The sequence below is a fragment of the Myotis daubentonii genome, chromosome 16, assembly GCF_963259705.1.
Source record: "Myotis daubentonii chromosome 16, mMyoDau2.1, whole genome shotgun sequence".
In the NCBI taxonomy this organism is placed as follows: Eukaryota; Metazoa; Chordata; class Mammalia; order Chiroptera; family Vespertilionidae; genus Myotis; species Myotis daubentonii.
The window spans coordinates 9,172,990-9,200,162 of NC_081855.1; the positions used below are offsets into that span (position 1 = coordinate 9,172,990).

Here is a 27,173-nt window from a genome sequence, read left to right on the forward strand (position 1 = left end):
AGCTCACGGGGAGGGAGCTTCAGGAGGGCCGGTGAGGTGCAGAGATGGTGTCACTGAAGAGTCCTGTCTTGAGCTGAATTTAAAAAAAAAAAAACCAACACGTTTTTATTAATTTGTTTTTCAGAGAGTGTGGAAGGGAGAGAGAGAGAGAGAGAGAGAGAGAGAGAGAGAGAGAGAGAGAGAGAGAGAAAGAGAGAGAGAGAGAGAGCCATTGATGTGAGAAATATCTATCAGTTGCCTCCCACACACACCCTGAGCAGGAATCGAACCGGTAACATTTCAGTGCAACCTTTTGGTTGACTGGTTGGTTTTAGTTGGGAGCTGGGGAGCTCTGAAGAGAGCTCCAGGCAAGAGTAGCAACAGAGTCATGAGATGAGCTGGTCAGGGGACCGTCCCTTTAGGGGGCTGTAGAGGACGCACACCGAGACTAGGCAGGGAGGACTGGTGGAGGCCTGGTCATACAGTCCTGCTGGCTGTGCCAGGGGACGCTGACTTTATTCCGTACACCAGGGCCCCAAAGCTTTGTCTGTAAAGTACCAGAGGGTGCTACAAAAGCAGCCACGGACAGTGTATAATGTGTGGGCGTGGCTGTGTTCCAGTGGAAATAGCCTGTGACGTGGCAAGAGCTTGCGTGCCCATAACAGAGGATGGGCGGCCCCACCAGTGTTCCTTGGAGAGCAGCAAAGAACATTGATGAGGGGGAAGCTGATTGAATGATTCTCTCATCACTGATGTTTTTCTCTCTCTCCCCCTTCCTTTCTGAAATAAAAACAAATACATATAAAAAATGCCCGAGTAAACAGTATTATTGTTATTATTTTTTAATCCTCATCTGAGGACATGCTTACAAATAGAAAGGGAGAGAGAGAGAGAGAGAGAGAGAGAGAGAGAGAGAGAGAGAGAGAAACATCAATCGGTTAACTTACTGGAGATCAAACCCACAACCTCCCAGGTAGGTACCCCGTGCAGGAATCAAACCTGCAACCTTTTGGTGCACAGAATGATTCTCAACCAACTGAGTCACTCCAGCTGGACAACAGTAAACATTATTAACTTTTAAAAACTTCAAACCTTGAGAACATGCCTTTTTAATGTTCTGGATTGATGAAATAGGACATATTCATAAAGCAATGCTAGTCATGTCACAGTATGATGGTTGTCTTGAAGATAACCACTCATGAGATAGTTTGAGTTGTGAGCTGAACTAGCCATCTTTTTCATGGACCACATATTTCTGGAAAGAACACCTGACAGACAAGTTATGTTACCCGTGTTGGATATTTGGCAGATATTTTCTATAGATGAATGAAGTGAGCCTGTCACGTCAAGAAAAACAACTGACAGTGTTTGATAAGATTTGAGCTTCCAGTAATAAATTACAATTTTGAAAAACATTTAACTACCATTGATAGATAGCCTGATAGCTAGTCAGGGGCCGACAGCTGGTATTCGGAATACTTAAAATTGACTTTTCTGACAATGTCAGTGGTGACATCGAAAATTGTCTAAAATACCTTTATTAATTTGAGAGAGGGAAAGAGAGAAACATCAATTTGTTGTTCCACTTACTTATTGGCTAGTCCTTGTATGTGCCCTGACTGGGGATCAAGCCCACAATCTTGGTGTATCCAATGATGCTATAACCAACTGAGCTGCCTGGCCAGGACTGTTATTTTTTAAATATTGTATAATGTAATGTGCCAATATTTGGACGATCTCCATAACTCAGTGGACCAGTATTTTCCAAAATATCAATTGGGGTTTTTTTTTCATATATTGATTTCTGAGAGGAAGGGAGAGATAGAAACATTAACACCAGAAAGACTGAAACTTAGTATATACCTATATTGCCCAAAAGCAGTCAAAATGACTGCATTGTGAAAGATTAACTAATGTGTAAAGAAATTTGTTTAAAATTAAGTTTTAATATTTTGTATATTATTTAGTTATATAACAAGTTATTAACAAGTAAATACAGTTATATAACAAGTAAATATTAACAAAAAAATTTACTTCACTTGGAAAAATAATTTATGATTTGTACATTTTATGCAAATGAAAGTGGAAATCTTTTTATGTGTACATCTTCCGCAAACATACTTTTGACATTTTCACATATATTATTTGTTTTGTTGTTGTGGCAAAGTTGTACTTGACAAATTTGGCGTTTGTTAAAATGGGTTGCATTTGATGATGTTGCAGTTGATCTTTGTGGGTCTTCATGTTCTGATAAATTTTTCTGTCTTCCAGCTCTGTATTCGGTGGAAAGCTGTTCTGCTAATTGAAACAAGAACTCTTTTCGTTCTATTTGTATTCCTGTCGTTTCTTTGTAAAAGATCCAAGCATTTATAGCAGCCAAATCTAAAATATCGAAAAATATTTGGAGGGGCCATCTACGAGAACTAGCTTTTACTGTGTATTTTCTGGCCATTTGATCCGCCATATGAACTCCAAATTTTGTGCTGTTATAAAATTGAATAGGCCCTAACCGGTTTGGCTCAGTGGATAGAGCGTCGGCCTGCAGACTGAAAGGTCCCAGGTTCGATCCCGGCCAAGGGCATGTACCTTGGTTGCGGGCACATCCCCAGTAGGTGTGCAGGAGGCAGCTGATCCATGTTCCTCTGTCTTCGATGTTTCTAACTCTCTATACCTCTCCCTTCCGCTCTATGAAAAATCAATAAAATATATTAAAAAAAATTGAATAGATTCCGGTAACATTTTTTTATTACTTTTATCAATTTTCACAAATTTATGCTTAGAACTTAGAACAGCTACTCTTTTATTTGGTTTGCTTTTATATATTGTAAGAACACAATTCTCTGATTTATATAGCAGAGTGGAAAAACGAGGCATGTTATCCTTCGTTTGTTTGGCTGCTTTGGGTAGTTCTCTTTTGTTTCCTCTAATAGTTCCAACTAGAGTTGTTTGTTTGGCCAATAATTTTGTTGCGAGTGACATGCTAGTGAAAAAGTTATCAGTCGTGATATTTCTTCCACAGCCTGTATATGGCTAGACAAGTTTCAGAACAACGTGTTCACTGAGAAGCACTGACAATGGTTGTTGTTCATCTTTCCCCAAATAAGGAAAACCATTCAAAACATATTTGCTACTAACATCTGATGCAAGCCAGAATTTGATGCCAAATTTGTTGGGTTTATTAGGCATATACTGTGTAAACCTGCACCTGGCTTTTGACGGAAATAATTGCTCGTCAACTGTTATATTTTGCCCTGGTTGATAGCAAGCTTGACTATTTTCAATGAACTTGTCCCCTACTTCCGAAACCAAGGCAAACTTATTTGTTTGTAGGTGCCTACTTCTTTCGGTTCTTTTGTCAAAACGAATAAATCGTAGGATTTGCTTGAACTTTTCTCTCGCCAGTTTTCCTGAAGAATTCGGGACCCCACTTTGCTGACCATAAATAACTGAGTTTTAAATTTTTTGCCTCGTAGGCTCCACGAGCATATGAAATCCCAGTACATGTTCCCGGTAACGTTGTTGTCCAGTCGTTCCTCAGAATTCGGCGGCCTTCTTCCTCTGTGCACTTCTTTATGTTTGATAACATAGTTATCTACTATCAGCGAGAACGCACTGATAGGATTATCTGCCATAATGTTCCTTTCTGCGTAGCCTGTTGGCCCTTTCATACCCTTGAAAATACAAGTAGATGGTAACCTTCCAGGAATACCACCTTCGTTAAATTTTGACCACACAGTACCATCGGCAGCTGTTTCGGTCTCCTGAAAGGTGTGTTCAGTTTCTTCATCAGAGTCTGAACTACTTAGCACCCTACACCTTTTCCTGGTCATATTGATGGCACTTTCCTTTTCATCATTGGTGATCGACTCTTCATCGCTATCTTCAGTGTCAGATATTTCACTTTGAATATAACCCGATTCATTTTCAGATGATAGTTCAGAATTTGTTGCATCTGATTCTATATCGGTGCACTCTTCACTTATGTTCGTTAGCTTTTCCAATAACTCCCTTCTATTCGACATTTCTTTCATGAATTTACGGAGCAAAAGAAATAAAATAAACAACTTATTAGAACAAGTATCACTGCATAAAGATTCGAATAACAAGTACTAGTTTAGCTTATTGAGCAACTGCAACTTATCAAGTATCGACAATTTATCATGTACTTGTATGTTATCATGTGACGGTAATCGAAAAAAAATGAAAACTGTTATTTTAATACAGAGCCGAACTGGTCATATAAGAAATTTACTCAATTCAATAATAAGAGTCATTTGATTATTTAAAATTTCCCCAAGCAGTCAAAATGACTGCTTTGAGGCAATATAGGTATAATATATATATATACCAGAAATGAAGGAGGGGGGAGGTAACTACAATTATTAATAAACACATTTATATATTGTACAAAAAGTAACAAAATTCTAAGACATTGTGTCCTTATATACATAATTGTTTTTCTAATTGAAATTAAAAAGCAGTCAAAATGACTTCCTTGGGCAATCTAGTGTGAATAATGAGGGAGAATCATTGATTAACTGCATCCTGCATACCCCTACTGGGGATTGAGCCTGCAACCTGGGTAAGTGCCCTTGACTAGAATTGAACCTGGGACCCTTCAGTCTGCAGGCTGACGCTCTATCCACTGAGCCAACCCAGCTAGGGTGAAAATATCAATAGGTTTTAATGTAAGAGTATGAAAAACCATGGATATAGTTTCAGATGCCACACTGTTAACTAATCTTTAAGAAACTACCACTTCCTCAGTTTTGGTGTAGTAACAGAACAGCCACAAGTACCGGAAGAGACCATAAAATCCTCCTCCCTTTTCCTACTATATACTGGGGGTGAGGCTGGATTTTCTTTCTTTCCTTTTTAAAAAAAATTCTTTATAATTATTTTTTTAAATATATTTTATTAATTTTTTACAGAGAGGAAGGGAGAGAGATAGAGAGTTAGAAACATCAATGAGAGAGAAACATCAATTAGCTGCCTCCTGCACATCTCCCACCGGGGATATGCCCGCAACCCAGGTACATGCCCTTGACCAGAATCGAACCTGGGACCTTTCAGTCCGCAGGCCGACGCTCTGTCCACTGAGCCAAACCGGTTTCGGCATTTTTAAAATTCTCACCGAGCATATGTTTTTATTGATTTGGAGAGGAAGCGAGTGAGTAAGTGAAGGAGGAAGGGAGAGGGAGGGGAACAGGGGAACAGGGGAACAGGGAGAGGGAGAGGGAGAGGGAGAGGGAGAGGGAGAGGGAGAGGGAGAGGGAGAGGGAGAGGGAGAGGGAGAGGGAGAGAGGGAGGGAGGGGGAGAGAGAGAGAGAGAGAGAGAGAGAGAGAGAGAGAGAGAGAGAGAGAGACATTGATGTGAGAGAGAAGCATTGATTGAACCCACAACCTGGGTATGTGCCCTGACTGGAATTGAACCTGCGACCAGTTGGTGCTCGGGACAACGCTCTAACTGACCGAGCCACACTGGCAGTGTACTTTGGGGATCTTTTGACAATATCTACCAAAAGTGAACATGATCTACCCTCCAACCCAACAATTCTACTTAATGTATATATCCGACAGAAATGCATACATGTGCTCATCAAAAGAGAGAATATACATAAGCAGCATTACTCATATAGCTAAAAACTGGAACTACTCAAAAATCTAGTATACTGACATAATGAAAGACTATATAACAATGAGAATGAACTATAATTAAATGTTACAAAATGAATGTATCTCACAGTAATCTTTAGTGAAGGAAGTCAGGCACAAGAGTATATACAATATGATTCTGTTTATATAAAACTAAATCAAAACTAATCTGGGTATTAGAAGTTAGGATAAGGTTACTCTAGGAAGGAGGGCAGTGACTTAAAGAGGGCACAGGGTATTTCTAGGCGTGCTGGAAAGGTTGTTTCTTGATTCGGGAGCTGTGTTCAACTTGTGAAAATTCATGGACCTGTAGTTATATTTTTATTTATATTGAAAAAAAAGAAGAAAAAGAGGCAAAATGAAGCAAAATATTAGCATGTGTTTGATTTTTTTCTCGACTTTTATATATATTTAAATTGCTATCTTCATTTAAAATATTTTAAAAATAGTCCGGCTGGTGTGTCTCAGTGGTTGAGCTTCAACCTATGAACCAGGAGGTCAAGGTTTGATTCCTGGTCAGGGCACATGCCCAGGTTGCGGGCTCGATCCCCAGTAAAGGGCGTGCAGGAGGCAGCTGATCAATGCCTCTTTCTCATCATTGCTGTTTCTATCTCTCTCCCTTCCTCTCTGAAATTAATTAAATATATATATATATATATATATATATATATATATGTGTGTGTGTGTGTGTGTGTATATATATATCTCCTATATAATAAAACCCTAATATGCAAATCGACTGAAAGGCGGAATGGCTGATGGCTATGACACACACTGCCCCCCAGAGGGAGGTGATTGGGGCTGGGCGGGCCAGCGGATGGTGCCAGACCACCAGCTGGGGGCCCCCTGCCCCCCAATTGCCCTGCCTGCTGGTCGCCCTGCAGATGGACCTGATCGCTAGTCAGGCCTAGGGACCCTACCCTATATACTGGGAACAGGTTCTTAGATTTAAAAATTAAAACCTGGCAAGGCTACTCTAACACTGAAAAAAACAGGATGATGCAGTGATGACATGCATGGGCTCTGGCTTGCACATTTTGTGCTCAACCCTGATTCTGACACTTATAATAACTGTGTGACAAAGCCAATTAGTTACTTAACTTCTCTCTGCTTCAGTTTTCCACCCATAAGATGGGGAAAATGGTACTACTGCCACAGAAGGATCATGCTATGTACTATTTTTTATAATTAGGGCAAAAAAATGTAGCTGCCCATACAACAGTAAGATGCCTTTCACCTGTGGGAAAAGTATGGTCATTGGTGCATGCAGCAGCCTGGATTGCGAGAGGGATGTCTGACTGCCGGTTTAGGCCCGACATCCCCTGAGGGGTCCTGGATTGTGAGACAGTCCTCTCACTCCTGCACCCCTCTGTGGGAGGTGACCGGGCGGGCAGATCAGGGGATGGTGCTCCCCCCTCCCCCGCCAGCCACAGGCCTCCCTCAGCGGGAGGCAACTGGGCCAACAGGGGAAGGCGCCTCCCCCATCACCCTGCCACTGCCGCTGCCGCCAGCCTCCCTCTGCAGGAGGCGACTGGGTCGCTGATCAGGGGACAGTGCTGGCTGGCACAGGCACCCCATCACACCGCTGCTGGTCACTGCTGCTTCCCCCCACCCCCTTCCCGCCCCATCACCATCCCTTCCCTCTGCCCACTGGCATGCGCCTTGGCTGGCCTGGTGCCACCTGCTCGCCTGCCCGGCCCCCCTGCCGACTGGTGGTTCCCTCGTTTGGTCGATTTGCATATTACGCTTTTATTATATACGTCCTATATCATAGGATAAAGCATGTAGGCACTGCTAATATAGTCTTTCTTAAGCACCGAAAAGTGCCAATTCTTCACTGTCCTGCGGGGCTATTATTTCCGAGGACTCCCATCTATTTGACTCACCTGAATAGCTGCTTCTGGGGACTTTTCTCTCAAGCATCAATGTTTCCTTTCCATTCTCCAAATTGTAGTTCTCAGGCTTGGAAACTGGAAGCCCTGCTCAAAACAAAGAAAGGAAGAAAGAAAGAAATGGGACTAACTAATAGCTATTTGTGATGGGCAAACATCTATCGTAGAGCATAGTGCCAAATCCCTGATCTACAAAGAGGATGGGAATTACAGGAAGATCTGGAGTGAGGGAAGATGGACCTCCACATGAAGCTTAAAACATCTGCAGGAATCTGGGCCTGGTAAGGAGTTTCTATGCACTGGAAAACACAAGTGTTCATGCCTGTCAAAAGAGGAGAACTTATCTTTCTTCACTGAGGCCGTTCCAGAGAGACGCTGCAGATCAATCCTCAGCTTAGGGAAGGAACTGGAGAAAACAGGACCCCAGGGGCAGCACCACACGTTGGGACTGTGGTAACTAGAATTTTTGTCTTCTGCTTTTCCTTTCTTCCTTCTTTAGCTACTAGAACCCACTTTCGTAGGGAATTTATTACATGAGGTTGGGGAGGGGCTAACATAGTTCTTACCACATCCATACAAACACATAAATGCACTTGTACACGTGTGTGCACACACATGCACACAGGTACACACAGGCTCCAAACTGCCCAGAGTAACCTATTTCCCTGGCTCTAGTCGTTGTTTCATTAACCAACATGTGACCCTCTTTGCTGAAACTCCTAGGATAGAAGCACTGCCTTTTTTCCCTTAGTTCTCTAATTGGAAGAATAATATAACCCTAGAGCTACTAAAGGCCATCTTTGCCACATGGGGAGACCCTAGGAATAAAGCCAGTAGGGCAAAGCCAAGCCACAGGATTTAAAAAAGAAAAAAGAAATTCCTGGTTATATATTGGATTCCCTGAATCAAGATTTTTCCCACGTGGGGAATGGAATCCAATACCTAAACTCTACCTAAACCCACCTCTCTTCATTAACAGAAGCCTTCATCGCCAGGGGATGGGCTCCAACACTGTTACCTGAGGAAAGTGGCGGAAACCCAGTGCAGCTGGGAGAAGTATTCACCCCTGGAGGAAAGGTAGGGATACGTATGAGGCCCAGCATTATGACTGAAGGAAGACAGAAATATTTATAAGTCCAACTTAATCCAGGTTCACAATGCCTACGTAAGAGCAAGCTTAATCAGATAAAAAACACCCCATCTTTCCCACCTCCCATCAATATGCCAATGGATTTAACTGTTTTGTAGAAAGACAGGTAAATAACCCAATTTAACTTCAAAAGCCACATTTTGAAGGCAGAGATGAGCAATAACATTTGGGCTACAGTACAGAAGCAAACATATGTTGTAGTATTCATATTCACCTTGATGATACTTCCAGATCATGGTGTGGGGCAATCAAGTACAAGTAAAAAGCCAAAGTCTTACTGCTGCTGAGAAAGTGCAATTTAGTTCTATCAAAGGACTACCAATAGAGAAAGTAACTATGGAGGAGCACCAAAATCTATATACAAATACCATCCAATCTTTTCGAGTCCTGAGCTGCGCATATGAAAAGCACAACGTTAAGTAGACCACAACAGCTGGGGGGTAACATGCTGAGGACAGACTTTAGAAATGACAGATTTCTAGAAAGTGAGGCTGTACTTATCCCATATCAGTATCGACAAGCTGTTAATGTGGGCTTTTAGTTGAAAATTCATAAGGCCACAAACTTCAAAGAAGAGAAATACCTTAAAAAGTAATTTGCCCTCTCTAGGGGTAAGCACTGCACCTTAGGGATAAGGGGAAAACGAAAACAGAACCATCTGAAAAAAAAAAAAATTAGGCAGGATCAACGGTTACTCAATTCCAAAAGATACCCAGGAAAATGTTATCTCTTTTAAAAAATAGATTAATTTACTTAACTTACAATACATATGGTGGTTTTTTTTTAATCAATGGAAAAAAAGAAGACTCCCTGCCCCCTAAGCTAGTGTGAATTAGGTTTCTGTCACTTCAATCCAAAAAATCCTAATACAAAACAAGCATAGGCAGTTCACCAAGAACCTAGAACAGGAATAGATTTGTCTCTGGGTCCAACAGGATTCAGACTTTATGACTCCTGAATGGAAAAGCGAAGGCTTTGTGAAGCTATTTCACTGTCAATAAGGAATGCTGTCCCTGAGCAGACTGCAGAGTCACAATGAGAAGCCGTCCTTACAGAGCGAGACCAGGTTCCTATAGTTCTCCAGCATCACGTCCCTCTGTGCAGGATCCAGCTTCCCCCACTCCTCGGGGGTAAAGTCCATGGCCACATCCTTGAATGTCACGGACGCCTAAGACACAAAACATACTTCTGTTCACCATCTTTCACTTGACAGCATCCCTCGCCCCCCGCAGTTCTGGTGGCCCTGGAGCAGAGCGACTGAGTACACCTAAAGTGACAGCGATACATGACAAGTGTTCTAATAGTATTCAGAGTCTGAATATTCTATGTAAAGCCACTGGCATCAGTTATGTGCCATGCGCGCTCTGCTAGGTTCAATATGAGAGTTTCTCCATTGAGAGACATCACTTTTCTGGGAAATAAAGAGTTAAAAATAAAACATGAACTAATGAGTTGACAATGCAGTTTGGCAAAGTAGACAAAATAGAGGAGGAAAAAAAGCCTGTCTGCATAACTCTCCTTGTGCGTCCTCAATAAAAACTTGAAGACTCAATCTAGCCAATCAGAAGATGAGTTGAAATACAGACCTTATTAGTGGATAAGTCATGGAATGAAATAAATGACTGGCAGTGAGCCCCAAATCCAATTAAGCACGGAAATAATTTAAAGCAAAAAGCAGTAACTGAAAAATGATGGCAACAGACTGAGTAAGGGAACAGAAAGAACTGAGGTTTATGTGTAAATACCATAGAATTAAGTTTCTATAAGACAAAAAAAATACAAAACTGTAAGGAGGTGAACACATATAAGTATTATTATATGCCTTTTTGTTTACTTATTTAAAGAATATGAAGTTTATTTTTACTTTTTAGAGAGTGAGGGAGAGAAAGAACAAGAGCGAGAGAGCGAGAGAAACATTGATGTGCTACAGACACATCGATCCCTTGTCTCCTGTATGTGCCCTGACTGCAACCTAGGTATGTGCCCTGACCATGAAATGAACCCGTGACCTCTGGTGCATGGACGACACTCCAACCAACTGAGCCATACCAGCCAAGGCATTACATGCCTTTTAAAATAAAACCATACAGAATGTGAATAATATTGCAAGGTTATTGAAATAAATATATATCAAATGCCTTAACTGGATAGAAAACACCTATTTAAACATTCATGAAGCATTTGCAAAAGTAACAAAGTAAATTTAAATAGATTCCAAGCATAAATAGAACAGAGCAAAAACTGATAATTGAAATAAACATCCGAATGTCAAAATAATAAAATGCAAAACGAATGCCAAATCACTAAAACTGTACTCAGAGGTGATTTCATAGCTTTAAACACTTCCATTTCATTAAAAAATAATGCAAATAAATTAGCAAAGCATACAGGTCAAGTTAGAGAAAGAACAACAAACTAAGAGAAACAAAGAATTACAGGATAAAAGCAGAAATTAAAGGTGGGGGGAGACAAGAACAATAGGTTAGCTGGGAGGTCTAAATAAGGTCAGTAGGTTGTAGTACTGTATCAATGCTAGTGTCCTGATTTTGGAAAATGAGAATAAAGTGAGGTAAAGTGTTATCTTTTGGAGAATATGAATGGAGGGTAAATCCTAACCCTAACCCTAGTATGTAAGAAATCTTTCTACCATTTACATTTCTTTAAACCTTAAATTATTTCAAAATAGTTTTCAAAAACGGAAATAATCTGAGACTTAAAAACATACAACAATCATCCTTGGAAAATAAAATAAAATGTAAATCTCTAAGTAGACAAGGAATTTTGAGGAAAAATGACTGAGATCGTACAGCCTGCATACCCCCAGCTAAATTGACACTCAATGAAAATTAACTTCCAGACGATTAGAAGAAAAAATCGGGACACAACTGCAAACCAATGCACAAAAGACAAAAACACACACACAAAAAACAAGGAAAGCATAGTAAATATAACTATAAAAATCACATGGCAAAAAAAATTTGAAACATACGATCATATTAATGCGAATGAGTTAATTTCCCTTTAAAAAAAACAGTAAACTTTTTTTTTTTAATTGATTTCAGAGAGAAGGGAGAGGGAGAGAGAGAAACATGGATTGGCTGCCTCCTGTTCATTTTCTACTGGGGATTGAGCCCCCAACTCAGGCATGTGTCCTGACCAGGAATCAAACTATTGACCTCCTGTTGCATGGGACAACACTCAGCTAACTGCGCCACACTGGCCGAGTGAATTAATTTCCCTTAAAAAAAAGCCAAATCCTGTTTATTCCATAACCCTCCTAAAAACACCCCAAAGTTGGGGACTGGCAGTGGGAGAAATCAAAGGAAACATTACATGTCTGAATATAGGAGTGCAAGTTCACCAAGAGCATATGGAGAGATATACTGGGAAATCAAACTGTTACCCTCAGTAGGGAGAAGAAGGGGACTGAATTTGAGGAGGAAGTAATATTAGTTTTACATTTATATATGTCTGTGCTATTCACCTGGTTACAACCAACTAAGAATTAAAACTTTAATACTTTTAAAAAATTGAATACACGAAACACACAGTCCAGGCAAAGCATCACACCACACCTAATGCAATGCAAAAAGGACAAAAGTTTTTAAAAATTTCCATAAAAGGTTTAATCTACCCGAGGCTCTAACAGTCTTGAATCTAACATCAAAGTGTTCCTCTGGCACTTGTAGTTGGATTTTCCTTGGCTACTATGCTGGCCAGTGAGTTCAGGTAGGATTAATTGTATCTGACTCATGGGTGGTATGTGTACTTCCATGTGTGGGTGCAGGTATATCCCATAGTTCTGTCCAAATTGGTCCAAGAATGGGCCTAATAGCCGTTAAAGAGTTAACCCCTGGACTTCTGCTGGAATGACCAGGAGGGAAGCTGCCCTTTGTCTGGGGTCTTCAGCGTGGGAAGCTGTAAGCCTAGATGTGGTAGGGGCCAGCACTAGGAAGAAAGCTTGCTTGAGAGGAAAACCCACAGAGAGAAAAGAAGAAGTCAGTGAAATGGAGGAAATAGGTCCTAATGTTATTACTTGAGCTTATTTCTAGTTAGACCTGGATTTCTCAGTCATGATAGCCCATAAATACCTTTTTTTTATTATTGCTTAAAGTATTACAAAGGGTATTACATATGTATCCATTTTATCCCCCCGCCCTAGACAGTCCCCTAGCCTCCCCTATCACCCAGTGTCTTATGTCCATTGGTTATGCTTATATGCATGCATACAAGTCCTTTAGTTGATCTCTTACCCCCCTACCTCCTGCCCCCCAACCCTCCACGGCCATCCTGCTGCAGTTTGACAATCTGTTTGAGGCAGCTCTGCCTCTGTATCTATTATTGTTCAAAAGTTTATAATGGTCTCTATTGTCCATGAATGAGTGAGATCATGTGGTATTTTTCCTTTATTGACTGGCTTATTTCACTTAGCATAATGCTCTCCAGTTCCATCCATGACGTTGCAAATGGTAAGAGTTCCTTCCTTTTTACAGCAGCATAGTAGGCGTCCGGCCCGGGCAGCGGGGACCCACAGCTGCAGCGGCCCCGCGATCGTGGGCTTCGCTTTAGGCCCAGTCAAGGGACCCCTAGCTCTTGGGACTGCCAGCTTCGACCGTGCCCAGCTCCCATCGCTGGCTCCACCCCTACTTCCTGCTATCACTGGCCAGGGCGGCAAAGGCGCCTGATTCTCCGATCATGGCTGGGGGGCAGGGCAAAGGCGAACCCAGGGCCACCTTTGCCCTGCTCCCCAGCTCTTAGCTCCCCCCTGGGTTTCTGATCACTGTCAGTGGCAGGGGGCTTCTTCCTGCTTTCCCTTTCGCCTCCCTGCATTGTGCCTACATATGCAAATTAACCGCCATCTTGTTGGCAGTTAACTGCCAATCATAGTTGGCAGTTAACTGCCAATCATAGTTGGCAGTTAATTTGCATATAGCCCTGATTAGCCAATGAAAAGGGTATTGTCGTACGCCAATTACCATTTTTCTCTTTTATTAGTGTAGATATATATATATGAATGAAGTAGCTATTATTAATAAAAAAGAAAAAAAGAAAGAAAAAACTGGTTAGCTGATAAAATTGTCAAATTACAATATCAAACACCTGAAACACTATAACCATATAAGATTGTATATCAACTATTCTTAAAGATAAATTTCAAATGAAAATAATTACATTTCTCAGATGTTGTAGGCTTTTTAGAAAATTAAGCCTAGGAATGAATATTCTAAAATTTAAAAAGGTACCTTTATAAAAGTTAATAAAAAGTGACAGGCATTGAAAAAGCATGTGATCCAAAATGCAACAGCCATATCTGATTATTAAAATATCTTCGTAAAATACAAATAGAAAGATAGTTGCTAAATATCTTTCACTTAAAATCTTTCACTTAAAATCCTCTAAAACTCCTCATTGCACCTGGAATAAATCTTACAACCTGAACAAGACTGCAGGCTCTGGACCCCTTGCTCTGCACAACTTCCTGTCTCACTCTCCTCTTTACTCCAGCCACCCTGGGCTGTATTTCATTCCTAAAACCCGGGGAGCTCTTTCCCACCTCAGGGCCTTTGCACACACATCTGTGTCTGCAAGGCTCTTTGTTCAGGACTTCATAGGACTGACCTTTTTTCTCCTTTACATCTCATCTCCCCCCCCAAAAAAATCAACATGTGGAAAGTGTTAGATCTATCTCTACATCATAAAATTAAATAGAGTCTATTCATATTCTCTCATTTTTTGTTTTCAAATTTTTCATTCCACCTGCATTAGACTTTCAAAAGAAAAAAAAGTTGCAGTAAAATGTATTCATCTTAAATTCATTTAAAATGTTTTTGGTAAGATCAGAAATACTGATCTAATATGTTCCCCTAAATCAGTGGTTCTCAAACTTAGCTGCACATTAGAATCACCTCAGAATCTTTTTTAAAATCCTGATTTCTGGGCCTTATTTCACTTAACATTATGGTCTCTAGTTCCATCCATGCCATTGCAAATGGTAATAGTTCCTTCCTTGTTACAGCAGCATAGTATTCCATCATGTAGATGTACCACAGTTTTCTAATCCATTCATCTACTGATGGGCACTTAGGCTGTTTCCAGATCTTAGCTATGGTGAATTGTGCTGCTATGAACATTGGGGTGCATATATACTTTCTGATTGGTGTTTCTGGTTTCTTGGGATATATTCCTAGAAGTGGGAACACAGGAATAAATGGCAGTTCCATTTTCAGTTTTTTGAGGAAACTCCATAGTGTCTTCCATAGTGGCTGCAACAGTCTGCATTCCCACCAGCAGTGCACAAGTGTTCCTTTTTCTCCACATCCTCTCCAGCACTTGTCGTTTATTGATTTGTTGATGATAGCCAGTCTGACAGATGTGAGATGGTACCTCATTGTTGTTTTGATTTGCATCACTCGGATGATTAGTGACTTTGAGCATGTTTTCATATGTCTCTTGGCTTTCTGAATGTCCCCTTTTGAAAGGTGTCTATCTAGGTCCTTTGCCCATTTTTTGATTGGACTGTTTAACTTCCTTTTGTTAATTTGTATGAGTTCCCTATAAATTTTGGAGATTAGGCCCTTATCAGATATGTCATTGGCAAATACGTTTTCCCACACAGTGGGTTTTCTCATTATTTTGTTGATGGTTTCTTTTGCTGTGCAGAAGCTTTTTATTTTGATGTAGTCCCATTTATTCATTTTCTCTATAGTTTCAAGTGCCCTAAGAGCTGTATCAGTGAAGAAATTGCTTCGGCATATGTCTGAGATTTTGTTTCCTTTGGATTTTGCTAGTATTTGTATGGTTTCCCGTCGTATATTTAAGTCCTTTATCCATTTTGAGTTTATTTTTTGTGTATGGTGTAAGTTGGTGGTCTAGTTTCATTTTCTTGCATGTATCTGTCCAATTTTCCCAACACCATTTATTGAAGAGACTATCTTGGCTCCATTGTATGTTCTTGCCTCCTTTGTCAAATATTAATTGAGCATATTGGTTCAGGCCGATTTCTGGGCTCTCTATTCTATTCCATTGATCTATATGCCTGTTCTTGTGCCAGTACCAGGCAGTTTTGAGAACAGTGGCTTTCTAATACATCTTGATATCTGGTATTGAGATCCCACCTACTTTGTTCTTTTTCAGGATCGCTGCAGCTATTCGGGGTCTTTTTTTTATTATTATTCCGGATGAATTTTTGGAGAGTTCGTTATAGATCTGTGAAGTATGCCATTGGTATTTTAATGGGAAGTGCGTTGAATTTATAGATTGCTTTGGGTAGTATGGACATTTTAATGATGTTGATTCTACCAATCCATGAACATGGTATCTTCTTCCATCTGTTTATGTCTTCCTCTATATCTTTTTTCAATGTCCTGTAGTTTTCTGAGTAGAGGTCTTTTACCTCTTTAGTTAAGTTTATTCCTAGGTAGCTTAATTTTTTGGGTGCGATGGTAAACGGGATTGTTTTTATAATCTCTCTTTCTGAAAGTTCACTATTGTTGTATAGAAATGCCTCAGATTCCTTGGGGTTAATTTTGTATCCTGCTACATTGCCAAACTCATGTATTAAGTCTAGTAGCTTTTTGATGGAGTCTCTAGGGTTTTGTATGTATAATATCATGTCGTCTGCAAATAAGGACAGTTTTACTTCCTCTTTTCCAATTTGGATGCCTTTTATTTCTTCTTCTTGCCGAATTGCAATGGCTAACACTTCCAGTACTATGTTGAACAGGAGTGGTGAGAGGGGGCATCCCTGTCTTCTTCCTGTTCTTAGGGGAAATGGTGTTAGTTTTTGTCCGTTGAGTATGATGCTGGCTGTGGGCCTGTCATATATGGCTTTTATTATGTTGAGGTATGATCCTTCTACTCCCACCTTGCTGAGAGTTGTTATCAAAAATGGGTGTTGAATTTTGTCAAATGCTTTTTCTGCATCAATTGATATGACCATGTGTTTTTTTTCTATCAGTTTGTTTATGTGATGTATCACGTTTATTGATTTGCAGATATTGTCCATCCTTGCATCCCTGGGATAAATCCTACTTGGCCATGGTGTATGATCTTTCTGATGTACTGCTGGATCCGATTTGCTAAGATTTTGTTGAGGATTTTGGCATCTATGTTCAAGAGGGATATTGGCCTGTAATTCTCTTTTATTGTGTTGTCTTTACCTGGTTTTGGTATTAGGGTGATGCTGTCTTCATAGAATAATCTTGGAAGTGTTCCTTCCTCTTGAATTTTTTGTGGTAGTCTGTGGAGGATAGGTTTTAGATCTTCCTTGAATGTTTGGTAAAACTTCCCTGTGAAGCCATCTGGTCCTGGGCTTTTGTTTGATGGAAGCTTTGTGATGACTGCTTCAATTTCTTCCATACTTATTGGCCTGTTGAGATTATTAGATTCTTCCTGATTGAGTTTTGGAATGTTGTATTTTTCTAAGTATTTGTCCATTTCCTCCAGGTCGTCTAGTTTGTTGGAGTAGAGCTGTCCATAGTATTTTTTAACAATCATTTGTATTTCTGTGGGGTCTGTTGTTATTTCACCTCAATCATTTCTGATTTTTTTTTTATTTGGGTCCTCTCTCTTTGCTTCTTGGTGAGTCTGGCTAGAGGTTTGTCAATCTTGTTTATTCTTTCAAAGGACCAGCTCTTGGTTTCATTGATTTCCTGTATTGCTGTTTTGGTCTCTATGTCATTGTCATTTATTTCTGCTCTAGTCTTTATTGTCTCCTTCCTTCTGCTCACTCTGGGGTTTTCTTGTTGCTCTCTTTCTAATTCTTTGAGTTGTAGAGTTAGATTATTTACTACCATTTTTTCTTATTTTTTGAGATAGGCCTGTAGAGCTATAAACTTCCCTCTCAGGACTGCTTTCATTGTGTCCCATAGGTTTTGGATTGTTGTGTTTTCATTATCATTAGTTTCCAGGATGTTTTTAATTTCTTCTTTGATCTCATTGGTAACCCAATCAATATTTAATAACATGCTATTCAGCTTCCAGGTGTTTGAGTATTTTGAGTTGTTTTTATTGTAGTTTAATTCTAATATTATGCCATCGTGTCTGCGAAGATGCTCTTTACGATTTCAATCTTCTTGAATTGGGGGATACTTTGCTTGTGACCCAATATATGGTCTCTTTTTGAATATGTCATATGAGCACTTGAGTAGAATGTAAATTCCGTGGCTTTGGGTTGAAGTGTTCTGAAGATGTCTATTAAGTCCATGTGATCTAGTGAGTCATTTCGGATTGCTGTATCTTTGCTGATTGTTTGTCTATAGGACTTATCCAGTGCTGTCAATGGTGTATTAAAGTCCCCTACTATGATTGTATTGTTGTCGATCTCTCCTTTGATATCTTCCAGGAGTTTTTTTATGAATTTGGGTGCTCCTACATTGGGTGCATATATGTTTACCAGGGTTATATCTTCTTGTTGTATTGATCCCTTTAGTATTATGAAGTGGCCTTCCTTATCTCTTGTTAAGGCCTTCACTTTGAGGTCTATTTTGTCCGATATAAGTATTGCTACCCCAGCTTTCTTTTCCTTTCCATTTGCCTGAAAGATATTTTTCCATCCTTTCACTTTCAGTCTGTCTGAGTCCCTTCTAATGAGGTGGGTTTCTTGTAGACAGCAGATGTATGGGTCATGTTTTTTTATCCACTCAGCCACTCGATGTCTTTTGGTTGGAGCATTTAGTCCGTTTACGTTTAAAGTTATTATTGAAAGGTACTTGTTTGTAACCATTTCTTTTTTTGTGTGGCTGTTTTCTTTCTGAGCTTTTTATTTCTTATTTTTATACCAGTCCCTTTAGCATTCCTTGCATTGCTGGCTTGGTGGTGACAAACTCCCTTAGCCTTTTTTTGTCTGTGAAGCTTCTTATTTCCCCTTCAAGTTTGAATGATAGCCTTGCTGGATAGAGTATTCTTGGATTCAGTCCTTTGCTTTGCATCACTTTGTAAATTTCAGTCCATTCTTTTCTGGCCTGATGTGTTTCTGTTGAGAAATCATTTGACAATCTAATGGGAGATCCCTTGTATGTAACTTTCCGTCTCTCTCTTGCAGCCTGTAAGATTCTCTCTTTGTCCTGAACATTTGCCATGGTGATTATGATGTGTCTTGGTGTGGGTCTTTTCGGGTTCACCTTGTTTGGGACTCTCTGGGCTTGTGTGACTTTTTTCTTCCCCACCTCAGGAAAGTTTTCTGATATTATTTCTTCAAGTAGGTTTTCTAATCCTTGTTCATCCTTCTGTTGTTCTGGTACTCCTATTATTCGTATGTTGTTTCGTTTCATGTTGTCCCAAAGCTCCCTTAGGCTCTCCTCCTGTCTTTTAATTTTTTTCTCCAATTGCAGTACATTTTGGGTGTGTTTTGCTTCCTTGTCTTCTAATTCACTAATTCGGTCCTCCGCTTCTCCTAGTCAACTGTTGATACTTTCAATGGAGTTTTTCATTGCAGCTATATCACTCTTCATTTCTTCTTGGGTCTTACTTAGGTTGTTGATTTTTTCATCTGTTTCTTCTAGCTTCTTCCATATGTTATCGATTTTTTCATCTGTTTCTTCTAGCTTCTTCCATATGTTATCGATTTTTTCATCTGTTTCTTCTTGCTTCTTGCAGAGGTTGTCGATTTTTTCCTCCATCCGGTTTATGCACTCTAGGATCCTCATTCTGAATTCTTTATCTGTCATGTTGCATGCCTCTGTACTACTTAGCTGCTTTTCTGGAGAGTCCTCCTTCTCTTTCCTTTGGGGGTTTCTTTGTCTACCCATGTTTGATCTCACTGACATATCTAGACGTTGAGTCGTTCAGTGGTTGCTCCCTTGGTGACAGTGACTCCTTGGTCTGTGGTTGCTCTTCGGGCGGTTGCGGTAGCAGCTGCTCTTCAGTTGTCAGCAGCTCCTCTGGTGGGTGCTGTTCACAGCTGTGGTGGCTCTTCTGGCTGGTGGGGCGAGGTTTCACGTACAGCTGCTTTTCCTCAGCAGAAGATGTGGTGCTCAGGAGGTTGCTGTTGCTTGGATCTGCTGCGTTGATTTAAAGGCACAAAATACAACACAACAAGGCACCACGTACCAGGCACTATACACAAATATATTCACGATATTGATAACCCCAATTAAAGGTGACCACCTGAATTAAGAGAATTAGGGGATAAGGAAGAAGGAAGAGAAAAAGATAAAAGAGAAAAAGGAAAAGAAAAGTAGGGACCAAAAAAAGGGAGTGCAAAAATGAAATTGGTTAAAAGGAGGGGGGGAAATAAAAGCGAGAAAAGAAAAGAAAAAAAAAGAGCGAAAAGAGAGAATGAAGTGGAAGAGGGGAAGAGACTTTTTATATGAGGAGAATACTCCTATAGAACAGCCATTAATCCCAATAAATTCCAGCAACAGCTCCCTGGATATGAATGCAAACTAGAAACAACCAATAATATAACGATGAAAATAGAATGGTGAACACTAATCCCAAAATAAAATAAAGAAAAAATAAAATGGAACTTTAAAAAATGGTAAAATGGTAGCAGTAATAATACTGGTTAAAAATAAGAAGGTAGTAATTGAAAGGGTAAAATCAGGTGATGGAAAAAGAAGAAAAGAAAAAAAAAAAAAGAACAGAAAAAAAAAATGAAGAAAAATTGGTTTCTTAGTTAAAAAGTGAAAAAAGAAAAAAAAAATTGCAGTTGTGAAGGTCCTTCGTTTCTTCTATTCTTCAGTGTGGATCGCCTTAGACCTTCCAGGTATTCAGGAGAGTGTTGAGTTTCCCTGCGATATACTGTTCCTCTGTGTTGTAAACCACAGTCCTTATTTTAAAGCATGCCGCATTTATTTCCCAGACTGCCTTATTTTGTGTTTAGCAAAGAGTCAGTTTGTGGGTCAGCCTCTGGGTGGCAGTGTTCTGGCGTTGGCCTCTGAGGCTATAGGGCCTCTCTGTCCAGTGGAAGTTCACTGCCCAGAGCTGACTGCGTAATAGTTAGTTACTGGCGCTATGTTGTTGCTGGGATTGAAAATCCCCCTATAGGCCAGACCCTGTTAACTCCCAGGGACTGATCAGGTTATCTTAATCCTTGATGTCGTACAGGGTGGAATCTGGGTGTGGCTGTGCTCCTTGCCTGGGGGCTGGGGGGAGGAGTCTCATTCTCTGGAGAGGGTGGCTGCCCCAGTCCTGGGCTCAGGGGTGTCTCAGCACTCAATTCACTACCACCTCTCCCAGCTCCCCCTCTTTCCCCAGTCTCTCCCCAGATTCCACTCCTCAGCACACTCTCCCTCTCTTCAGCACAGGTGAGTGTCTGTATCCGAAATGTCCCATGAACAGGATTCAGTGAAAACAAACAAACAAATGCCGGCCGCGGAAACGGGGAAGGCTTGGTTTCTGTAAGCTTCTTCTCTTACCGGGACTGCATGGTCAGGTCAGCTCTTCAGGCTGCCCCCTTTAGGCTCAGTCCTCCGTGATCACAGAACCCAGCTCTCAATTTCCCTGGCGGCGCCAGGAATCCCGCGGTTCTCCTTTCCCCCGTCAGGGGCTGTGCCTGTCCCAAGGGACGCGGCTGTCTGCCACGCGGTCTCCCTCCGACTCTCTGGGCTCAGAGGTCTGGCAAACTTTCCTGCCCAAATCCCTGTTTTTTTTTTACCTTTCCAGGGGAGTTCTGCTCTTCCCGGCTGCAAACCCTCTCACCAGCTGAGCAATTTCGCCAATTCGGTGTGAGTGTTACTAGCTTCAGCTGCTCGCTCCATTTGCTCCGGGACACGACCTGGGACACGTCTGCGTATATCGCCGCCATCTTGGTTCTCTCTAAATACCTTTCCCTTACATCAGTTTGAGTTGAGTTTTATCATCTGCAACTTAAAGCTTCTTGACTAATAGTCTTCAATACTAATGTAAGGCAGTTGAGAAACCAATGAATTCAGGCAAGTATATAAGGACCCCAAGAAGTCACTTTTACAAACAGTACCAATGTACAATATGGACTTTTTACACTTGGAATCACAGTAGCAAAGAAAAAGGCTAATTTAGGAATCGTGGGTTGTGGCATGCCACACACATCATGAAGAGCTCTTTTCTCTTACCTAACTTCTTTTAATAAAAATTTCAAACATACAAAACGTTGAAAGACCAATACATGAATCACCCATAGAGTACGACCACCATTTAAATTTTTTCTTTTTTTTCTTCTTTATTTCAGAGAGGAAGGGAGAGGGATAGACAGAGATAGAAACATCAATGATGAGAGAGAATCACTAATCAGCTGCCTCTCGCACACCCTCTACTGGGATAGAGCCCACAACCTGGCATGTGCCCTTGACCGAAATTGAACCCGGGACCTTTCAGTCTGCAAGCCAACACTCTACCCATTAAGCCAAATCAGCTAGGTCAACCACCACTTAGATTAATTCTTAATATTTGCCTTTGTTAAGACAGATTGGAAAATTGTTTCACTTTCTAAACTTGTGCATTCATCATCTTGGAGGGCTGGATTTTAACTCTTTAAGTTAAGCCTTCCATAGGCTTTCCTATTCAAGTGCTCTTCTGAACTTTTGAGCACTTACTATTTTCATAACTCACTTCAGCTCTAAAGAAAGGTGCTTTCTTAATTTCTTACATAACAGTCATGTGTATGTTGATTCCCTTGCAGAAACATAAATGTTAAGATATACCCCGAAGATTAAAAATGGTGGCAGGGTAAGTGGATGCTACACAGACACGCTCCCAGGACCAAATTGGAATTACAACTAAAATACAAAAGAATCCTGAATAATCAACTAAAGATTAAGATATGCCCCATATGTTCTATTAAAATAGTTTCCTACGTTACCAAGCTCAGCAACTAGCACAATAGGCAAAGAAGGGTAATTACGCTACTTACCTGCCTGTTGACTGACAATAAGTATAACTAGATGGAGAAGATGCCATGGGTTAGCAGAAAACATTTTCTACTGAGTCCATTAGCCACCCGAGTAGTCTTAGATTAGAACTCAGCTCTCCAGATGGGCTCTAGTAGACAAAGGAACTTGACATCAAGAAGAAGGGTGCGCCTGTACTCTGAGAAATAAGGTGGAATTTCAATAATCAGTACAGACTCACCTGGGATCTGGCTGTGAGGTGGAGAGCTGCCACTTCTCCCTTTTCTGTGCTCTTCTCTTGGGAATAGAAAGAATCCTGGAAAGACGTAGCTACGGGCAAGAAAGCGGTAACTGTGGGATCTAAATCTATGCTGTGCTTCAGATTTACAAGACAAAGATTCCTCCCTCTAGGAATGATGCTCCCGCAGGTACTGCACCTGAAGGCAGCCCAGACAACCCTTGACCCTGGGGTCATGGAGAAAGTCCAGGAACGTTGCCACTGGGACAGAACACCTACTGGCAGGTGTACCCTCTAATCGAGAAATGAGGATAAGCCAGTTTATTTCCAACCTTAATGTACATTAAATTAATATAAGAAAAATAGGCTCAGTTCTCAAAAATCACCCTGCAAGCTTATTTACATGTAGATCACTAGATTCCCCTTCCTAATAATTGCTACTAGTAGTTGGGTCTGAGGTGCACTCCAGAAATCTCATGAGCAGGCCATGGGTCAGGAGAAAACATTTTCTACTGAGTCCATTAGAAAAGGCTGACATGAAGTCACAGACCAAACTTCAAGAAAGACCGGGCTAGTCAACTACCGACCTCCGCGCCTGTTCTCCAAGATGCAAAACAGCAGTATCTGCGCGACGGACATAATACGAACGTTGTGCCACGGGAATAACAGAGGTGGGGAGGTATTTTCTGCCAGCCAAATAAGCTACGTTCCCAGACTCACTGACAGCTGGGGGAAAAGAACGTGGGAGAAAAAGTGACTGAGGCTGTGCTCTGGCCTGAGCTGCTAACATTTTGGGGTGGCTTTCCAGGACCCACTGTGCACCAGCTCAGGGGGAGAGGGGGTGCCCCACACCAAGCCGTGCATTCTCATGCAAGGAGCCCAGCCATGCCCCAGACAAAGGAGACTGGCAGAGCCGCCCGACAAGGGCCACCTCCCCGGGGGCAGCCCATTTCCTTTCGGGGAGGAAGGGCCCCTTCCGCACACAGTCCAACAGCCCCGCAACTCTCACCTCTCTTCTCGGGCACCTCGGCCCAATCTGCCTCCATGATCCCCAATCCTCCCGGTTCCGAAGATTCGGAGCTCCCGTCTCCGCGCTCCTCCATCTGGACCTCTCGGCACGTCACAGCGAGAAGCCCCGTCCTCCCGCCGGCCGGCCCTCGGGGTGCTGCGGAAAGGCCGGGTCAGGTCAGGCCCCGCTTCTTCCTCGGGCCCGGGCCATCGGCACCTGGATCCCGCGGGGGGCCAGGTCCCCCAGACCGATCCTCGGCTGCCTGTTCCGGCCGCTCGGCACTGTACCTGCGGGGACCGAGCAGCTTGGAGGAGATGGCGCCGGGTTCGGGCTCTCTCCGAAGCCCGCGCCGGCCCGCGCCCCGCCCGTCGCGCCCGCCAGCACCGCGCTCGCACCCGCGTCCCGGGGAGGCGGCAGCCGCCGGAGGGAGTCCGGCCGGAGCGGGAGATGGGCTCATGGTCCGCCCTCGAGGCCCCTTCCACAAATGCGCGCTCCGGCTCCGGCACAGACTGCTGCCCCGGGGGCCGCCCCGGGAGCCGAGCGCTGAAAAGCGGCCTCCGAACCCCACTCACCTCCCATCCGGGCTTGACAAAGGCTCCGAACCTCTGGGGCCAGCTCGGAGCCGCGCATGCGTAAGAAGGGGATGGGGCGAGGCTGGCGAGCCTCATCCAGCCCAGAACTACGATTCCCAGAAGGCCCCGGGCACGGCCAACCTCCGTTTCTCAGCAGGTGGGAGCACACGTGGCGCTGTCGGGGGTGGGGTGGGGGGTGGGGGTGGGAATTGGGGTCGGGATGTGAAGAAGCCGACCTGCTCCTTCTCGGGAGAGTACAGGCTGCATCACCCACGTGAGGTCCATCGCCCTGGAGAGCGCTGACATCAGGGACTCGGAGCCTAGTCTGTGAGGCGCGGCTCTGGAGGGACCAGGGTCCGGTGCTCAGAGCCGCTGAGGAGTTCCATCTGCGTTAACCTAACGTAAGATGTATGCGAGCAGCCTATGCCTTTTCCGTATATTTTACCTCAACACACTCCTTGGCCTTCAAATAACACGAAAGGTGTACTTTTAGGAACAGTGGGGTGTACAGGGACACCGATGTCCGTGCGTCCATAGACGACTTGTAACACTGACAATTCACCAGTGAGGGAGAGAAGTGGAAAGTTTTCAAACAGTGCCGGTAAATCTGAGCAACATGTCCTTGTAAGCAAGCGTAACATCAACTTTATCAGAAGAGGCGGTTCCCTCAAAGCATGGTTAGTCTCTCCTCACCTACCCGCCCCGACTCAATGTTTCAGCTGCCTCCTCTTCACACGCCCATTTGCAAAAGCAGGAGTGCGAATATCCTCAGCTCTTCTCCCGCTGCGGTTACCGCCAAGTCCTGTTTCTTATTTCGTAAAGAACTCTCCCACGTGTCCATCTCTCTCTGGCCACTGGCTTTACCTTCGTTTTGGCCACCGCCCTTTCACTAGGGTGATGGTCAGCCTCCCAACTGATTTCTCTGACTCACTCAGCGTTGCTTTACACCAATCTGTTCTCCACCCTTTGCGGCCAGTGACCATCCTAAAGCAAGAACGTAACAGCACTTTACTGCTTAAAACTTGTCAGTGGCTTTTGCACACCTTGGGGAACGATGGTTTTTAGTTCCCACAGGATGGCACCCTTTGTCCAGCTCCCATTGTCTGTGCCTCCTGGTATTCACACCCTTATTTACCCCCCTTCCCACATCCCCCCCACCCTGCTCCCTGTGCAGCCCACATCCCCTCCCCTTAATGTGTTGCAAAGAGGGACCTGTAGGGAGAAACCAGGGGCAGGAACAGCTTTCTGGGCAGTGGATCCCCTAGAGGTCCTGCTGTGATCAGACCCCAGGACAGGGCAGGCAGGTGGAGATGGGGTTCCAGAGGGGTTCCTTATCTATGCCAATGGGAATCCTAGCCCTCAGGCTGTCACACCTTTTCCTCTGCAGTGGAGGTCTCAGCAGATCACACTGTGTGTGTGTGTGTCTGGAGTGGAGGATTACAGGGGTAGAGAACCAGCAAAACAGGGATCCGAGGCCTTCCTCCTGGTGACTGGGAACTGTCTTTATAGTTCCCAGTCCTGAGCTCTGCACAGGAGAACAGAGAGGAGCTGACTGATGGGGTCCTCTACTCCATGCCCCTGGAGGAGGCACAGGTGCCCATACATCTTCCAGCGTGCAGCATGGCCGCAGGGTGAGTGCAGGTGCTGAGGTGACCCAGACTCCAGGGTCCCATATAGTCAAAGGGAGCCCGAGGTTCCAGAAGCTGCCCTGCTACTCCCCTAGGTCCCTCCTAGAGTCCAATTTCCAAAGGAATCTGGGGCCCGTATCCTCCCCACAACCCACTCTAACTGTCCAGTCCCTTTCAGATGAGATGAAAGTCACTGCCCACAAAGTTTTAGGAATATCAGAAGAGAGACTTTGTACCATTTCCCATCATGTTCAGTCAAGAGTGTTTTTTGCATTTTTCTACAGATTTTCCCTTTTTAATGCCCATCTCCAAGTGTCCAGGTTGGCCTGACAAGCCTTACACACCTTCCCCCACTCTTACACATCATGGTGATTAGTGGGGATGCTTTTCCCAAAAGGACATGGGGCTCAAGGTACCAAGTCTGTTGCTTTGCCCTTTGCTGCCCTGAGGACCACATCCCTGTGTCCCCTACAGGTCAGGAGCTGGGGCTTCCCTGGGATGCACAACATACCAAAGGGGGGACCTGTTATCAGGGCTGGCGATGCAGGTGTTCATTTCTATGGGACCTGGACGTGACCCCCTCCTGTTGTCTTGTCAACGGTGCTGCCCTGAACGCCACACTTCCACCCCAGGAACCCTCTGTGTTCCCATCTAAGAATGGGATGCTCTGTCAGAAATCCCGGGGTGACCTTGTTAACACAGGGAGGTGTTGTCCATTCTCTGCTAGGAAATGACTAAGATACCAGTGTGTCTCTTCATAACTCACCTCCAAGTCTCTGTTGCCTTCTGAGAACCTTTCCTCTTGTCCATGTAGAAAACGTGGAAACCTGTGCAGAATTTTTGTGAATTTATTTGAGCCAAAGTGTAGACAATTGCAGTGAAGCAAAATCTCAACCGAATGAAATAGTAATGCTCTGGAGAATGGCAGCTTTGCACTTCATTCTATACATTACAATCAAAAGTGGAGACTTGTGTGGTTTTATGAAATTCATTGTTGATAGATGAGGGAAGCAGGAGGAAGCACAGCAGGGAAATCTCTGGGCCTGGAAAAAAGGTAAAATGATAGACATGCACTTCTTTCACTTAGGTGGGTATGGGACAGTTAACAGTCAACAATGAACTCAATAACAATGAGGGAATGTGTGGTCTCTGCAGAGAGCAGAGCAGTGCCTATGCTCTGAGGGTCTGAATAAAAAGGAAAATTTCTTTGACATTCCAAAAATATGTTGTCATAGATGCAAA

General features: G+C 42.8%; 1 protein-coding gene across 3 annotated transcripts; it reads right to left on the reverse strand.

Moving 5' to 3' along the window:
• Window positions 1–23,925, reverse strand: LOC132217977 (zinc finger protein 286A-like). Of its 3 annotated transcripts, XM_059668559.1 has the most exons (6): window positions 23,732–23,925; window positions 22,726–22,814; window positions 9,730–9,844; window positions 7,738–7,848; window positions 7,521–7,613; window positions 1–73 (listed from the first exon to the last, which is right to left on the reverse strand). In XM_059668559.1, the coding sequence occupies exons 1-6, from the start codon at window positions 23,823–23,825 to the stop codon at window positions 51–53; spliced, it is 525 nt and encodes a 174-aa protein (XP_059524542.1). In that variant the 5' UTR covers window positions 23,826–23,925; the 3' UTR covers window positions 1–50. The 3 variants fall into 3 exon arrangements, 2 of the variants coding, with proteins under 2 accessions (XP_059524542.1, XP_059524543.1); XR_009449062.1 differs by lacking the exons at window positions 7,738–7,848; window positions 23,732–23,925 and adding an exon at window positions 22,922–23,010; XM_059668560.1 differs by lacking the exon at window positions 7,738–7,848 and having other exon boundaries at window positions 23,732–23,901.
• Between the last annotated feature and the right edge of the window lie 3,248 nt (window positions 23,926–27,173).

What these genes read in the sequence shown, in the direction of transcription:
- LOC132217977 (XM_059668559.1), bottom strand. Translation starts at nt 23,825, where the DNA reads ATGGAGGAGCGCGGAGACGGGAGCTCCGAATCTTCGGAACCGGGAGGA. An exon ending in ACCTCACAGCCAGATCCCAG is followed by an intron (nt 9,845 to 22,725) that starts GTGAGTCTGTAC and finishes TTTGTGTCTTAG; the next exon opens with GCGTCCGTGACATTCAAGGA. An exon ending in CCCCAGAAGCAGCTATTCAG is followed by an intron (nt 74 to 7,520) that starts GTGAGTCAAATA and finishes TTTTAAATTCAG; the next exon opens with CTCAAGACAGGACTCTTCAG.